The 18,696-nt window shown below is 38.8% G+C and overlaps 1 protein-coding gene across 1 annotated transcript; it reads left to right on the top strand.

Annotated features, from left to right (window-relative positions):
• The first annotated feature begins 2,449 nt into the window (after positions 1 to 2,449).
• On the top strand, positions 2,450 to 2,926 carry LOC108983136. Its single transcript, XM_018954683.1, has one exon. It carries the CDS (start codon positions 2,450 to 2,452, stop codon positions 2,924 to 2,926), a length of 477 nt encoding a protein of 158 aa, XP_018810228.1.
• The last annotated feature ends 15,770 nt before the right edge of the window (positions 2,927 to 18,696 follow it).

The raw sequence follows: 18,696 nt of genomic DNA, 5'->3' as shown, positions 1-18,696 counted from the left end.
GTTTTTTATCTTCTTAGAAGATGGAACTAGAAATGTTCTTGGTGTTTTGAACACATGAACACGTGATCTAGGGTTACACAAGTTCGGTTTTTGACTCAAAGGAAAAACTAGGGTTTGTGATCTTCAATGGTTTCAACCAGTTTTTAGCATGAGGAAAGGATTTTGAAAATGTCACTACACTCACATTCACTCTCATTTTCGGAATCTAGGGTTTTGTGAGATTGATTTCTAATAAACTACACTATATTTTCAGATTTTGCTAAGTTTTATCGTTGGACTTTTGTAAGTAAACTTTCAACCTATCTTTGATATTAGTATATATATGGGAACTTTTGTTCGATTATTTGCTTGAATTTTTGTTTGATTAATTGTTTGACTATGGCAATTATTTCATGCTTATTAATCGGCTTATGTGATGCTATGAATATTTGTATGAAATTGTGAATGGGAACATGATATTCCATGATGAAGTATTCGGCCCTTGTGATTAGTACGTGAAGTTGTTGTTTAAATCTAGTATTTTTATGATACAAGTTTCGGCTATGGCATAAAAATGAAGAGATGCAATGTCTTGTGAAGTATGATTGAACTAAGTTTTCTAATATAATGCATGTTAGTTTCGGTTTTGCCATGTTTATTGATTTGCATGTTTGTTTGGACGTAAAGATTAAATGGAAACATGATGTTATGAGTTGGAATGAATAAAATGCATGTTTTGGAGGGTCTAGATGAATCGGCCAAGACAACATGTTGGGTGATAAATTTCTGTTTTGATGTTTTAACTTGAGAATCAAATATGTTTGCATGAAATGATCTTTGTTTATATGTTCTAATGCTTTCACGCTATGACATGAGATTCATGCTATGGAATTGAGCTATGTTATTTGGCTTTACATGTTGCATGAATAAGAGTTATGAATTGTCATGAGTCCATGTTACATGTCTCATGCATTTGGTTCCATGTTTTAAAAGAAAGAGTCAATGATGTTTTATGACGACCCCAAATGCAAGGATGGAGAAATGCCCTAGTAGAACACCCTGTCCACTCCGGAGTGTCTAAAGTCGGTTTAAAAGTTTTATGTCATGCGTACATGTCCATGAATTTGTTTGTATTTACTTTTATATGCTTATGATATCTGTGGTATGTTGTTTGTTTACTTGCTAAGATTTCTCGAAATCTCACTGTGATAGTTTTCACTACCATTTCCCACCCGGAATGGTAGAAGTTGTAATAAGTACCATCGATTCCTGAAAACCATGAACTTGGATGGTTTTGTGGTAGAGGACAAGTATACTGTACAGGCTTGTTACGATTATACTACAGACGCTTTGACACACACGGCTTCACTTCTCAGGGAAAATCTAGCTAGTATTAGTGAGACCGAGATCGATGCTACAATCTACCAACCATCCAAGAATCTGAAATTTTGGTGGAACATGGACCAATTGTCTACTTTTCTTAAGCGAGCCTCGAAGGACTCAACTGACGCAAAAGCAATAGCAGAAGATTTAGGGCTGTTACGACCCAAGCCTAAGCAATCCCATGGGGTCTTTTGGTGTCTGACTCCTGATGGGACATTAGCAATGGAACTTAAGATTTTTGTGGTGGATACTTTTGTGGAACAATGTTTTGATGGATCTCGAGTTTTGGGAATGGTTCAAAATACTCTATCATATTTTTGGGAGTTCTTTTGAAAAACACAAACTTATTTTGAAGTGCTTATGCTATATAAAAGCTTTGGGATATTTGCATTTACTGGTACTATGTGTCTTTATTTTGCCACCGTGCATAAGTTAGATAGAAAAAGAATTTTTTTGCTGCTATTTTTATTGCATATTGTTAGATGTTAGGTGAATTGCATCTTAACTTTCATGTATGAGGGGTATGTAGCTTTGTGTTACATGTCCCGACGCATTCAGTCATCGTCAAATCCCAAGTCGGGGCTGGGGACATTGCAGACGGTGGTATCAGAGCAACTACGTCTCTGCGTAAGCCCACAAGCTGTCCTAGGGAATTTCATGGTACCAAAGCTAGGCTTCAATCTTGTAGTCATAGGCTTGATCTTATAGCTATAGGCTTAAATCTTGGAAGAATTGAATCAAGGGAGGGTACACGTGGAAACTCGTGGATGCGATGGATGGAAGTTGGTGTTTTCCTTTTTAGGAAAGCTTGACTTACGATTGACTTTATGTGTTTCAGGAGAAAGAAAAAGAAGTCAAGGTGCAGAATCGACGAGATGATGCTTCTCCCAGGCGTAGGGAGCAAGACACTGGGAATCAACCACTGGAAGGCAGTCAGGCTATAGCAGAAGCTATTCGCCAGATGATAGAAGTAGTGAGGAATCAAATGGAGTAAGGACAAAATGCTCGGCAAGACCCACATAGAGGAGAAGTTCGGGGATGCCCTTTTGAGCGATTCTTGGTTTATCGATACCCCAATTTCTTTGGAATGGAAGGAGCATTGCGGGCCAACAAGTGGCTCATTGATTTAGACCATACGTTTGATATCAGTGGATGTACAGAAGAGCATAAGGTTCAATATGCTGGACATCTACTTCAAGGAGAGGCCAGAATATGGTGGGATACAAAGCGACAATTACTGCACCAAGAGTTGGGTGATCTAGCTATGCTTACATGGGAGCGATTCAAAAGGGTATTTGATAGTCATTTCTTTTTGGAGACGGCCATGCAAAAGAAAGCCATGGAATTTGCCAACTTAGTGCAAGGAAATATGACGGCCGGACAATATTCTGCCCTATTCATAGAATTGGGAATGTTTGCCCCTCACTTGATTGGAACAAAAAAGATGCAAGCTAGGAAATTTCAAGATGGATTGCAGCCAAGGATTTGGAATCAGATTGCATGGTTGCAGATCAAAAATTTCCAAGAACTGGTGAATGTAGTGTCTATCGCAGAAGTGGAATAGAGAAGTCTAATCTCGCAAGTTCACATGAACCGGAAGAGAGGAATGCCCTACTCACCTGGAAGAGATGTTGGAAAGAGAAAGGTTTCCCCTACAATGGACAAGGGGAAAGGAAAGGTAGTCGGGAATGTAGTACCGATTACACCACCAACGTGTAGAAGATGTGGGTGAAGGCATAGTGGAGAATGCCAACTCACAATGGGAGCTGGTTTCAGATGCGGTTAGACTGGTCACATGATCCGTTAATGTCCACAGAACAGACCCGAAGGAAAAGTCATGCCAAGAGGCAAGGCGAAAACCCCTGTGAAAGCCAAAGTTTATGCAATCACACCAGGAGAGGTGGATCTAGAAATAGACGAAGCGGCGGACGTCGGAGTAATTACCAGTAAGGTTAGATTGATGCAACACGTGACATATGCTTTGTTTGAAGGTGTAGGCTATGTATGTAACCTCTGTCTTAGAAAGTTCTTGTAGCAATACTTGACGGGAATATAGTTGGATGTACCTGTATGGTGAAGGATTGTCAATTAGAAGTTGTGGGTTTGACCCTAACTGTTGACTTAATTGTTTTCCATCTAATGAGTTTTGATTTAATCCTTGGAATGGATTGGCTACCGAAGCACTTTGCTAAGATAGATTGTCGACGAAGGGAGATAGTCTTTGACTTGGTGTCAAAAGACAAGATTTGTTATATGGGGGAAGTGATTGGATCAATTCCATTGATTGTAACAGGGGGATGAGTTAAGAGGAGTATAAGAGATGGAGCAGTTGTGTAACACCTCGTTCCCCAATAAAAACATTTTTAGAATTTTCGGGGAGTTAGTGTGATACTAAACTTGACTAAAAAATTTTCTTTTAATGACGCACCAGATGCGAAAGATTTCATAAACAAAACAAACTTTATTAAATACTTAAAATCCAAAATAGAGTTTGCGGAATCACTTATTTAAAAAAAAAATACTAAAATCCTATGTGCTTATCAAAATAATTTATTTAAACCTTAAATCATAAACTGAACATGACATAAACTATCTAGGCCTCTGCCTCGCCCCCTGGGTCAAGTCCAATCCTGTAGTCTCATCGTCATAAATGTCATCGCCTGGGGTGGTTTAAAAACATAAAAATATACAAAAATGAGTCGAATACTCAATACGAACTACATCATACGGTAAACATAATAAACATAAGGTTTCTTGAAAAAACGTGCATACTCATTGTTGACCCCCATGAATTAGGGTTAGCGAATCTAAATAGATTCTGATTCCGCCCGTGGTCGTAGGTTATGGACTCCATACATAAGGAAGACATACTAGGTGCATTACCAACATGTACGACCTGCCAATGCAACATGTCCAAAACATAGGTACCATCTTCATATCATAACATAGGCCGTTACATATTTTATCATTCATACTTCATCATAATCATACTTGAATACTTGTCATATCATATTATAGATTTCAAATGAAATTGCATTCTTTCATAAATGTCATAAAACATATTTCCTCACATAAAATCATGATTTTTTCATAAATAGTTTGATACATAAAGCTTCACATAAAATCATGCATGGCTTTTCATAAATATTTTAGTTCATAAGACTCACATAAAATCATGATTTTTCATAAATAATTTTATGTCATAACTCCTTTCATAAAATCATGGATTTTCATAATTTTATCATGACTTGGGTGTGTAAAAAGGGGCTTCCAATGAAGGGCATACATGTATAATATTTTTATAAAAGACATGCCATTTACCGTACATACGTGTAAGGGTATGATCATGCTACTTACCTTGCAGTGCTAATCCACTATTTTCGGTGCTTAATCCGTCACTTATAAAAATAAACACGTAATTTGGATAAATTTCTAATTAAACATGTGATTTTATTTAAAATATAAGCTACTAAAATATCCTATATTTTCCAAACCTAAAATCTTTCAAACATTAAATTATTCTCAACTGTTAATCTTTAAAAATCAGGGTCATTTTTGTAATTTAACTAGCTCACCTAAAATTTATTCTATGGGTTTCATGCATTCGAGATTGGAATTTTAAGCAAGAGGCAAAGGGTAGGGGCTGACCGTGATCAACTAGTGAGGATGAGTAGCGACTGGAAGTGGGAGGGGCTTGGTGGTGCTTCCCAGCGAGTTGGGTGATCACTATGCAACTGAGAGTGATGAGAGAGAGAGAGAGAGGCAATGTGATGAGAGAGAGATATTACGGGAGGGAAGAATAATGTTGAGAGGCTATGCATGCTGAGGATTGGCGTGAGCTTACCAGGAGGTGGTCATGGCAGACCTGGGTGCATGATCGGCGTCTTTTGATTACACTGGTGGTTCACGATTGCTCCATCATGGGTCTGGAGCCCGAATCAACTGGTGGCAACGTAAAAACTTTTCTCTGTTTCGGTGGTGAAAAATAGAGCATGTTCACGTATTTGTGGTTGGGTCACGGTTGGGCTTCATCTTGGTGGTTCTTGTTGCAGTTGCGCAGTAGCGGTGTGGTGTCTTGGATTGTTTCCGGACGTGTGTTGCTAGTGATTTGGTCATGGGCTGGGAATGTAATGCTCGTCCTTGTGGTGGGACTTTTATAAAATGATTTTAAGAAAGGACGACGGGATTTACTATTCGTTTTAAAACTTTTTTACTTCCATACCCAGGGTGCAAGACTCTACGTTATAAAATAAAATGTGCTTTGAGAATAAAACAGGTTTACAGTGAAAAACATCAATCTTAAAATAAAAAGACCTCTCATATAATTAAAACTCTCATGCCTAGACTTTCGTGCTCTTCTCCATGGGTCGTGTCCATCCTGACGCGTTCTGCTCATTTAGATCTTGTTGGGGGGGGGGGGGGCATACATAAAAACTAAAATGAGTCAAATACTCAATAAGCATTACTTCGTACAGTTAAAATATACTAACATAGGTTTTCAGTCATGCATTTATTATTCCATACATACTATACGTATATAAGACATACATTCATTTTGAAAACATCACTAGGTGGGATTTTTCTTAAAAATGACTTTCTTTTCACAAAACGTTTCTCCCTTCAGTGCCTTCATTTCTTAAAGAGTTCAGTGCATTCATACATTCTTTCTTATCACTTTCCTTTGGCCAGTACACACTGTTATGCTCCATGTGTTGGGGTTAGCAGTTTTCCTTTGGACCTGGATTCCTGTCGTGGCCACAGGTTGGGAATCTCTTTCAGTCAAGGAGCAGCACTGGGTGCACTACCAGTACTACTTACCTGGCATTGCAATCTGCCCATTCCTTCGGTACCCTTTCATTCATATGGCCGTTACGTATTTTCATACATTAAAACGTTCATTTCCTTTCAATCCTTTCCTTTTATTCAATCCTTTCCTTTTCAATCCTTTTGATTTAACAGTTCATTCATGGAAACACATCATTTAAAAGCATGAGCTTAAACATAATCTTTCACAGCATCCATAAGGCATCAGTTCATAGGGACATTTTAACATCAGTTCATAGGAATGTTTAAAACACCTTCTTCGCGTCATTTAAAGCACAAGGCATAAGCCTCACATCTCATTTCATGAAAATACATACAATAGATACTGTGTATAGTCATCCATTCACATGCATACAATTAATACTTTGGTTGCATAAAAAGCGGCTGCCAAGAAGGGTCATACATACGTATACCTTTAAATACTTAGCATATTTTTCATAAAGCATCGTTTCTTTTCATTTTGTAAAGAGAAATATTTCATTTTCATTTCATATCATTTTAGAAAACTCTAGAAGAGTATGAAGATAATACTTACCTAGACTCCATGCTATACTCATTTCTTGCAGTCCATTCATGTCCATGTCAGAAGGCAACCTACATGCATACACATAACCTTAGCATCATTCTCTATCTAGTGCATAAGCAACTTAAACTAGAAATAGAACTATACTTCACTTTGACTTTCCTCATTGAGACACACTCTCCTTCTATCCCTGTCTTCTATGTTTTCGTTTATCACGTTTCCACTTTCTGTGACCTTCTTGAGGTTACCTTTTTCTAAACTCAGCGTTCTACTTCGAGGTCTTATCCTATGAAGTGAACCTCCATGATTCACCTTAGGGTTAAGACACTAAGACCTTTATCTTATTCTTCTTATTAATCTCATCCTAATGCATGACTCAAACCGACTAAGTCACGCATCCCAATCCTAGACAATACATACGTCACTTCCTACATTCGAGCTTAGTTGTAGCTGACGCACTAAGCTGCAAAGCTCAGATAGACTTGCCATCTGTCTTAGCAAGATTGAGGAACCTGATGATTGGAGATCTACCGCGAGATGCCATTTTTGCAGAAGTACAAGAGTTCATATCTGTGACTGAAGAAGAAACCTTGGAAGGTTAACATAAAGATGAGAAACTGGAGAAGCTTCGACAGAAGATTCTGAAATCAGAAGGACCACAACATTCTTCTATTGGATGGAATGAGATGCTCTTTTATAAGGAGAGGAAAGTGATTCCTAACATCGCTGAGCTGAAGGAAAAGATATTAAAGGAGGTGTATTGCACCCCTTACACAGCGCACCCTGGCAGTACAAAGAGATACCAAGATTTGAAAGGTCAGTTTTGGTGGGATGGAATTAAGAAGGAAGTGCCAGTTTGTGGCAAAATGCTCCATTTGCCAAATGGTAAAAGCTGAACTTCAGAGATCGGTAGGTGAACTACAGTCATTGCCTATCCCAGAGTGGAAGTGGGATGATGTGTCGATGGACTTGGTAATCGGTCTGCCAAGGACATTTTCAGGAAAGTACTCAGTATGGGTTATAGTCGACCGATTGACTAAGAGCACACATTTTCTACCCATAGCTAACACAGATTCTATGGAAAAACTCTCTCGAGTTTATGTTAAGGAAATCGTCCAATTGCATGGAGTACCTAAAACCATAGTATCGGACCGAGATACCAGTTTTACTTCACGATTTTGGCAGAGCTTGCAAAAGATGTTAGGCACTTGTTTGAATTTTAGTAGCGCATATCACCCTCAGACGGATGGATAGATGGAACGTACAATCCAAACTTTGAAAGACATGCTGCGAGCTTGCGTTATGGAGCTAAATGGTGATTGGGAAAGTCACCTACCTTTGGTGGAATTTGCCTACAATAATAGTTTTTAGGCTACCATTCAGATGACACTTGAGTATTTACAAGAAGTTCATAAATAAATAACCATGATTCAAGAAAGAATGAAAGCAGCCCAGAACAGACATAAGAGCTATACCGATAACTGGTGAAGGAGTTTGGAGTTTGCAGTAGGAAATTAGTTATACCTCAAAGTATCACCCATGAAAGGAGTCATACGTTTCGGTAAAAAGGGAAAGTTGAGTCCCCGGTACATAGGACCCTATGAGGTAATTGAAAGAGTCGGTCTAGTAACTTACATATTGGATTTGACAGCAAAGATGTAGGGAATACATAATGTGTTTCATGTGTCAACCTTGAAGAAGAGCTATGGAGAAAGATGACCAGTGATAATGGAGCCTGGTGAGATTCGGCTTCAACCCAACTTGTCTTATAAAGAATGGCTAGTGTAGATCGTGGACCACAAGGAACAAGAGTTGAGGAATTAGAAGATACATCTGGTGAAAGAACTCTGAAATAACCCAGAATTTGAAGAAGCAACTTAGGAATGGGATGAACAATGAGAAGTGAATGCCCTCATTTATTTGTATCTTAGAACTCTTGATGTATGCATGAATTTTTTGATATATATATACATATATTTGTATGCGTGAATGTTTTGTTCTATGTGAAATATGTTTGTTCCCTTCCATATTTGTTAGTTTAACCTTGTGTACACCTACCAAACCCTTGGAACAGGGGATGGCACGATCTAGAAGGACCCCACGTATGTCTGTTTCTTCAGAGGCACAATTGAGAGAACGAAGAGAACGTTGTATCAGAGATTGCCTCAGAAGAAGACAACAGGTAATAGCGAAACAATGAAGACAGATGGAGATGTTTGAGCATCATCGCACTCATGTGATGGATGCGGACTCTCAAGGAAGGCTTCATTTTCGACGAGCATTACCACATGAGGAGTGGCAACCGTGGTGTAGCTTGAAGGAAGCAGAAAGAAGAAATCTGCACAATTTTGATCCAGAGGCAGAATTGAGTTGCACAACGGAAGAACGCGCAAGTAGGTTTATACCTTGTGAGACCTCGGACACATCTGCGGATCGTATTCACTTCCATGAAGAAGGTCAACCAATTGAGGACACGGAGCTTGAGATAGAGCATAGGTTGAACGAGATGCGAGTCAATATGTATTTTGATTATGACTTGGAAGGAAGCCATATTCTACTTTTCACAAGATTCAATGACAGAAGAGGCAGATGAAGTGCCCTCATCCTCAACATCATTTGAGAAGTCTACGGCCGCTTAGCCTGGTATTTCTTCTTACAAATGTTTTGATTAATGGTTGCGGTGCCAATTTTGAGGACAAAATCTTTTTCTAAGTAGGGGAGGATATGATGACCCGAGTTTGTCTAAACATGGCCCATAGAATTCATTATTGGTTTCCATGGCATTTTATGAGCCTTAGTTACTTTGGAACTCCTTAGAGTCTTTGATTTAGTGATTTGAGCCCAAGAGGGGAGTGACCCTAGATTACTTTGTAATTTTCGGCCCTATTTAGAAACCCAAGCCCAATGGCTTTAGGCCCATGACCCAAATCTTAGTTACTAGTGCCATGTGTCATGTAAGTGTTACACTATGAATCTAGACTTGATAGTGGGATAAGGGGGAGAGAGAAGTGTAGGAAAGCACCAAGAAGTGGCTTACACGCCTACCCTAGAGGAATTGCCACTTGTCAACAAGCTTGAAACCTTCTAGATGAATCAAGGGAGAAAAGGAACCTAGGAAGACTAAGGGATTTTCGGCCAGCCTATCTTCCCACACGCCTAGACCCTTGTCTTGGCCCAAATTCGAGTTCCAAGGTAGATTTCTTGGGAAGGCAAGCCTAGGGAACAGAAATAGAGCTTTTCTAGAAAATCTGCATGGGAAACCCAAAGGGGGCACAAAGGATTTCGAATTTGGTCAGTTTTCACCAAGTGTCAATCATGCACTAAGCTTCTAGAAGATTAGATGAAGGGACTCTTGTATCAAAGGACAAATATGCCCTTAGGGTTTCTGCTAACACACTCCTAAGCACCCCATTCACTTGCCACTTGTCACTTAGACTATCCTTAGACTAATGGCACATGAGAAGTCACCTAAGGAAGGAGCACTGGGAAGATGAAGCATCAACTTTGGGAAATGGAAGAAGGAGTGGACGGCTAGGGCAATGGCACAAGCCCAATGCCTCTTGTCACTCATGCCAAAGGTTGCTTGTTGGGAAAATGAAGAGGCATGAGAGGTTTTACAAAAGTACCATTGAAGGGATATTCACTTGCTTAAGAAAATGGAGGGCATAAAAGGAAAAAAGGAGGGTTTTGGCCAAGGGAAGAAGAACCGACATGCCACCCAAGCTTTTTGTCTTCCCAATGAAATCCAATGATGGGGAACACCAAGGGACATTTCGTCTAAAGAGAAAAAGGAAGAGGGAACACCAATGAAGGAGATTCACTTGAGGGAGATGGGAAACCGCGTGGGAGGGAGAACGGGACGAGAGAGAGAGAGAGAGGGAAGGGAAAAGTGAGGGAGAAAGAGAGGGAGCTAGGGTTTTAATCTACACCCTTCATTTTGGGATCTTCAAGACGATCTAATGATGAGCCTTAAATACTGATTTGAAAATGCGTAAACATTAACTTAACTAAAAGCACTGAGATGAATTAAGATAAAATATTATTTAAACTAAACTTTAATTTATAAAATAATATTCCTTCATCATTAATAAAATGGAGAAGTCTTGTTTAATATTTTAAGAGAATAAAACCATCTAATTAATTAGAGTTTTCAACATAATTTAAATCTCATAATATTTTTAAATGATTAAAATCATTTAATTAAAAATGATTTTCTACAATTATAATATTTTTGGAGCTCTTAAAAATTAATATAATTATCTTATTTAAAATCAAGCTTGGTTCAATAACACTAGAAATACCACATATAAATATTTCTAGGACATTTAAAATATTTGAGGGTTTTAAAACACTGGGCGTACTTTAAGAATCAACTGCTAACACTAAAACACAGCTTCAATATTTAAAACGTGTAGACGAGACTCACAGTTGCTAGAGAGAAGGGGTAGACTGTTACATGGAAGGAGGAAGGGATGGTGGGTGGTGCCGTGTAGGTGGTCTGCTGGACGGGCTGACGGAAATGGTTTGTGATACACCAAATGCGAAGGGTGCTGATATGAACCCGCGGGAATGGAATCCCTTGAACCCACAATCAATTTGAAAACTTTCCAAGAAAGCCAAAATCAAGTCAATGGATGGAGAATCTAGACCCGATGCGAACTCGTTTCAAGAACTTAGATTATATTAAAATCTAGACCCGTTGAAGAACTCGTCTCAAGAACTCAGATTACAAAAGAGGAACGCCACAAATGTTGTGATTTACCTTTGATAAGTTCAATTAAAAACAAGAGGAGTAAAACTCAACTTACAATGAATAAATTCATCAAATTTCATAAAGTCTTAAAAATAAGGCTACAAAGAGTATTTAAAGCAAAACCTAATCAAACCCTAGCCAAAATAAAGCCCATTTTTACCCAAAATGCCCCTGGATGAACAGTGCTGCGACTACAGTACTCACTACAGTAAAGCCCTAACCCTAGTTCAATAAAATGTGAATAGTGCCGCATCTATAGTGTGGCTACAGTACTCGCTACAATAAAATCCTAACTCCAGTTCAATAAAATAATAACTTTCCCAACATGCCCTTGCATAGGGCCCCCCTTAAGTGCTTCCCATAATAAACCCAATTATTCTAAACTAATAAAATAAGTTCTTCAAATGAATTAAACAAGTTGAAAGCCTTCAAGTACCCAAAGCCTTTGAGTCATATTGTTGCCCTTTCCATAGCTTATCAAATGAATCAAAACTGAATCTTCATCCTTTAAGCCCATCTTGAATGCTGGGCTATTGCTAAACTCATCCCAAGTGGATTGCATCAATTCTTGCATTGCCTCCTTGATCTTCTTGGCCCTTAAACTTGTAATTGACTCATCTGGAACTTGCAAAATATCTTTAAGACCAGGCCCACCTTGGTTCCCATCATTGCCCATCTCCTCAAAAGAATTCGATATCGAATCTCCACCTGGATCAAAGGGAAAAGGGTTAGTAACATTGAGAATAGTAGAAACAAGATACTTAGCCTTTATATGCATTTTCATTAATTTTCTCAAGAATTTGATAAGGTCCATCCAAGCTACTCTTGTCATCAACAAGCAAAAGCATCAAAGCTAAATGAGTAAGTGGATTAAAACCATAAACAATTTCAAACGGAGAATAAGAAATAGTTGTATGCAAGGTTTTATTATATGCACTCTCTAATAACGGCAAATGATACTCCTGCAAACGTCTATGTAACAATTCAATGAATGACAAATGATACTCCTTCAAACGTTCATGAAACACACCTAAAGCTTTCCTTACACCAAAATGACCACTCCAATTATATGCAAACTCAATGAATGACAAGTAATATTCCCACAAATGTTCATGCAACATGTTAATGAATGACAAACTATACTTCCACAAATGTTCATGCAACACATCAATGAATGGCAAACAATATTCTCATAAACACTCATGCAACACATCAAAAGTCTTCCTTACACCAAAGTTTCCCAACAAACCACCATGTCTTTCACACACAAGCAACTTATGCAAAAAACTAGTAGGCACACAAACTCTATTCTCTCTAAACAAGTACCAATCTAGTTTATAGAACTTACTAAACGAGGCTTTCTCACATACTCCATACACACTAGCCAAGCCATCATCATTAACATACAATTTCTTATCATATTCAAGTCTCAATAACTTTGCATCTGAAATGATGACAATGACATACCTTCTCGCAAAAGCATCGACTAGAAAATTTTTCTTACCTTGTGTGTACTTGATTACATGAGGAAATGTCTCAATGAATTGCACCCACTTGGCATGCATTCTATTCAACTTACATTTCCCTTCAAGTGCGTTAAGGACTCATGTTTTTCAAAGAAAAGTCGGGTAGGAATTGTCGCACCGAGTACAAAATCAGTGTAATGCTCTATCTCCCTATTAGGTGGCAATCCACTAAACACGTCGCTAGGAATCTTGACTCATATCCCTGCAAAAAAAAAAACAAAAAAAACAACAATACTTGGCAAAGATACGTCAAGTTCGTTGGTATTAAGACTCGCCTTAGCATAAAAACTCATTTTTCTCTTTGTTTTTCTCCCACTTTCTTTACTCTCTCCTTTCTTTCCACTCTCTTTTTCTTTTTCCATCTCTTTTTTCCTTTCATTCTCTTTTTTCTTTTTACTCTCTATTTTTCTGTCACTTTCTTTTTCTTCATCTTCTTTTGAGCTCTCGGCCTCACAATTATTTTCCAACTCATTCGCTCTTTTTCTTGAGGTCTCAGGCTCACTATTTCTTTTTTTTTTCTCAATCTCACATTCACTCTTGCTTTTTAGCTCAATCTCTTTTTCACTTTTTCTTTTTTGATCACTCATACTTTCACTCTTTCTTTTTTGATCACTCCCATTTTCACTCCTTTTTTGAGCAACCTTACTTTTCAGTTTCAGTTGTTTCCCATGGACCTGTGTTGGAGTTAAAGGAACAAGTTTGATTGTTTTTCCATCATTTTCAAAACTGTACATGTTCCTTAACCCATCATGGATCACCTTCCTATCATATATCCACAGCTTCCCCAACAAAATATGGCTAGCATGCATAGGCACTACATCACAAAGCACCATATCTTGGTATTTCCCAATTGAAAAAGAAACTAGCACTTGTTTATTTACCCTAACCTCCCCACAATCACTCAACCATTGCAACTTATTTGGTCTAGGGTGTTTCAAGGTAGGTAAATTCAATTTCTCAACTAAAGTAGTGCTAACCAAATTAATACAACTCCTCAAATTAATGATCATACTACTTACCTTGTTGTTGATGTGACATCTAGTATGAAAAATGTTCTCGCTCTGCTGCTCCGTATCATCCATCTTAAGTTGTGTATTGAGTGCACGCATAGTATCAAGAGAATCACCATACTCTTCTTTCTGATACTCGTTTTCAACACTAGACTCACGTCGCCTCCTATCTCTCCTGCCTTGGAGATTTCTAATTATCGCTTCTTGATGATTCATCATATCCCTCACTTCAGCCAACATCAAGTTCAACCGCTCAAACTGTTGTTGCATGGCTTGCAACACAAAGGATGAGTTATCTGCCACACCCTTTGGTGATGAGTCACTTCTACGAGACATTATAATATGTTGCACAAAAACAATGTTAATGGAAAACCTCACACACTTCATTACGTGTTTACACTCGAATAATGGCACTCTACTCATATTTCACTCTTAATGTCTTTTTCCTGATAATAGTCTCACACTCTCTTGCCTTTTACCTCAATAGTTTTCCCACTCAAATTCTTTAAGAACTAGTTGAACTAAATCAAGACAATACAATCTTGTATTATTCCAACCTGTAATATAGATTCAAGAAACAAGGAATGAATAAAATGACATGAGACTCAAGGAATTTATACGAGGGAAAGAGTAATTATAAAACAAGATACCAACTAGAAAGATGAGTTGAAAGGATTCCCCACTTGGCAATCTACACTTGAATGATTTCTTACGCAATGATCACAAACAACATTAGTTTGAATAGCATTAACGTTCATTTTACCTATTTGTTTGGATAGATTTGCCAACTCAGCCTCAATTTCAAACATAGCATAATCTCTAAACGCCTTGTACTCCTGGTCGGCCATTTTAAATTTAGAGGCGGTGACCTCTTTCTTCTTCTTTTACTAATCTGACGTAAAGTTCTTTCAATGTCGGAATCGAAAGTTGTATGCTCTAATGATTTAGATCGGGGCATGCACTTCTGATTCTTAAAAAAAAAAACAAACTGAGATCTAATTTAAACCAAAATTTTTTAAATAAAAAAAATAAAATCCAAAGTAGTAAAACTCTAGCTAGTATCAATATCAATAACAAATAACTATTCCCAGGCAACGGTGCCAAAAACTTGTTTGCTTAAAAATATATCTGCAAGTTCTCAGAATCGTAACAAGTAGCAAAGTGTTTTAAAGAAAATGGATATCAAACCCACATGGAATAATTATGCTATTGAGTATTGAAATTGATAAATTAATTATTATTTGGAAAATCAAAATTTGAATGATGGTTTATCTAAATTAAACTGAAGAAAAGAACATTAAAACTAAGATTTTAAAAATAATAAGAATAGATCTAGGCCATTTGACTTTACCTAGCAAATCCCACACAATTTATTCTTCCTTGTTATAGAATCTTAATTATCCCAAGAATATTGGAATTATCCAAAATGGAAGATTCAGTGATATGCGGTTTGAATTGTGGAGTTCAGGAGGATTTGGTCGCCAATAGATTGATTGTGGAACTAGGAAGGGTCCCACTGGGTAGATGCCGTATGCACTAAATATAATTGGCGGGTGTGGAGGTCACAAAGACCACACAACCCTCTTCTGGCCTACCAAGTGGAAAGACTCCTGACCGGGATGAAAGACTCATCTCGCCGTTTCTAGTTGTTGCGCACAATGTCATTTATGTTGATCTTTTAAGTTGGTCGTTTAGACTAATAGCCTAATCTAACCGCCTAGAGCCTTGTCGCCAAATCTTCACGCTCGTTGCGAGTCTCCTCGCCTACCGAGAGGTAAGTTTCTCACCTTTGGGCTAGAAAGATCTCTTTGATGCCCACGGGACAAGGCTCCTTGCCCAAAGCTCATCGGCTCTCTTCAGATCTCGCTACCTCTCATCAATCTGGATCCATAGTGTCTTCTTTTGTACCAAACTGCTCTCCTTTTGCACTAAATTTTCTCATTCCTTTAAATCCAAGAAAATAAATAAAAATATGTAGAAATAAAATAAAATTAATAGTATTGAAGAGAAAATTTTATTTTTCATAAATAAAATAGTGATAAAAATCACATAAAAATAATACTTATCATCATGACTCTTCCTATTCCCAAGCAAAGATCCTTCTTGGAACTCAAGAATCCTTCCCATGCATGACAAGTGTCAACCAGGGTGGTTGACCTTTGCATGTGGGCATGCAAGCCCTTGGCCAAAACTCTCTCCCTCCTTCCTTGATTCTTCACTCATTCTTCTAGAATCCTTTTGCATGACGGACATGTGTCACACTTGCTTCTTTCCAATGCTCCAAATGGTGAGTTTCTAGAACAAAAAGGCTCCTCTTGCCATGTGGAGCCTCCTTCTTCCTAGAAAGTCATCTTGGGCTTTCCAAAAAAAAAAAAACCTAATTCCTCTAGGTGGCCAAATCCCTTATGGTCCTTGACCTCTATTCTCTCTTGTGGGCTCTTCAAGCTTAGAACTCCAAACTCCAAACAATATAGAACATACCTCAAGGAATTCCTCTAACACCTAGCACTTATCCAATAACTAAAATGGTATCGAAATAAAAATATGAACGGGGACTTGGCAAAGTCCGGGATGTCACATAAAACATATAAAATATAAATAAAGATAGAGATATAAATATTTACATGGTTTGGAATAAAGGGCAATGTCCACGGGATGTTTAGGGGCGAAATCCACTATGTTTAGTTATTTTATAGTCTCTCATGACCTCCCATATATCTCAAAATGGAGAAAATAAGGTTGAAGAAGATGTCATCCTTGTAGAAATCTAGAGAGGGGAGAGCCCCACAAGTTGTAGAGTTGTTAGTTTGACGTTTGTAGTGGTTCCCTCCTTTTATAGACACTTTCTTCCCTTTCGGAGTAGCTGAGTCTTACTTGCCTTATGTCACTTTCACCATGATGGTAGGGTGATTCTTTGGATTGAATGGTTGGGGCTCTCGTTCTTCTTGCGAACCCATTTCCAGCTTCCTCTCCCCATCAATTAAGGGCAAGGATATTTTTGTTGCCCAAACCCTTGCTTCTGTAACGCTACTAGACTATGATGTCGCCATGTTTACAACTTCTTCATAATCTAGCTATTCCTTGAAGATAAAATATGACAGCCTTGGGCTACCATTAGGGTATGCAAATGTCAAATCGAGGCTACCTAGTATATCACGCGGCTATAGCGAGTTGGTACTCTTTTATGGCAGCTTGTAGATGTTGTCGCAAGCTTGCTGTGTAATTAGTGTGTTGAGTTCAAAGGTTCCTACCAATAAAGATCTGTACAAGGATCCCTTCATTGGATAGTGTTGATGTTGTACTTCGCAGCCTAGGTAGCTCCACACTGTTGGGGGTCGATGTCTTGTCCTACTAAGATGAATGGTGAACTTGGGGTCTGTGGTACTTCCAACGCTCAAGTTAGATTCAGTGTTTGGAGATGAAGGCAGAATATCTTAAGGAAAGCTGTAGCCAGAGTGTATGTAAATGTCAACCTTTTTATTGATAGTGGGAGATGCCTATTTATACCTAACCGTCTAGCCTTCATAGTAGTGGGGTGTCGCTCTGTATGAGATCAAATGTTCATGTCGTCCACCTGCCATGCTACAGGGCACTTAGGTCTGATGGCAACTGTTCCTGACACAGGGGTTTACGTTGAGCGTACAAAGCCCTAGGTCGCATTGAATGTGGCGTGCCTGCTCCTCATAGCTCCCTCCGTCTCATTAATGCGGAGTGGCCTCTGCCAGGAACTCATGGCACTTGCCCCTCACACGAGGCCTAACATTATGCGTACCGAGCCTCGGTAGTATTGAATGCAGCATGCCTTCTTCTCATAGTTTTCTTCGTCTCATTAATGCAGCGTGGCCTCACCTGGGCACTCCTACCTTCCTGTCATGTCTGGGAGCCAATGTTTAGGGTCAGGGAATGTCTCTATATATCAGGCAATGGGGTGTCAGACTGTCATCCCTGCCATATGTTTGTCATGGTTTCCTATCTAACCATCCCTGCTAGTTCGGCCTCTTGAGTTTGCTCGAGCCAGCCTAGATCTCACGTCTAGGCTCAGATCCAGGCCTTTCTAGTATGATCGATCCAACCCAAACCTCATATATGGGCCCTTCTCCTAGTCTGGCCCAGGGGATTACACCCCTCATAGTACCTCGTGAATTCCTAGCAAACTTGTGGGCTGGGAATTATGACAAAAGTCCTTTCATGTTCCTCTGCATTTAAGCCAAGGGATCGTTATGGCTGTCTTTACCACGTGCTAGAGCGAAAGGGGACTATGACATCTGCACGTTGCTCGTTCATTTTCTCCAGGTTGTTGGGACACAGAAAGACCCTGCAACAATTTAACCCCCATGCGAAAAGTAAATGATTGTTCTCGCCCTCATTAATTGAGGTTGTCCCATTAGAGGGACTTCCCGTGCTTACACGGGTCGTTTGAGGTTGGCCCGTACTATCCACACACCCTATTGGTGCTGCCTAGTTCATTTTCCCATAACTGTCACACCCTTTCAGATTTTGTGCTGCCGTTTTAGAAGTCTAGTCGTCCCCTCACCCTTATTTAAGCCTATCACTCCCCTTCCTTTGTCCCTTCCTTTGTCCCTTCTATTACTCTTTTTTTTTTCAAACCTCTCATTCTTCTTCATCTTTGGGTCTTCATCTTCTTCCTCCTTTGTTTCCAAACCTTTGTCTTTCTTCCCTTCCCTGCCATGGCTGAAT

This window comes from Juglans regia, chromosome 9 (genome assembly GCF_001411555.2).
Source record: "Juglans regia cultivar Chandler chromosome 9, Walnut 2.0, whole genome shotgun sequence".
Taxonomy (NCBI): domain Eukaryota; kingdom Viridiplantae; phylum Streptophyta; class Magnoliopsida; order Fagales; family Juglandaceae; genus Juglans; species Juglans regia.
The sequence above is the reverse complement of the archived record's forward strand: the minus strand, read 5'-3'. Positions and strand labels throughout refer to the sequence as shown.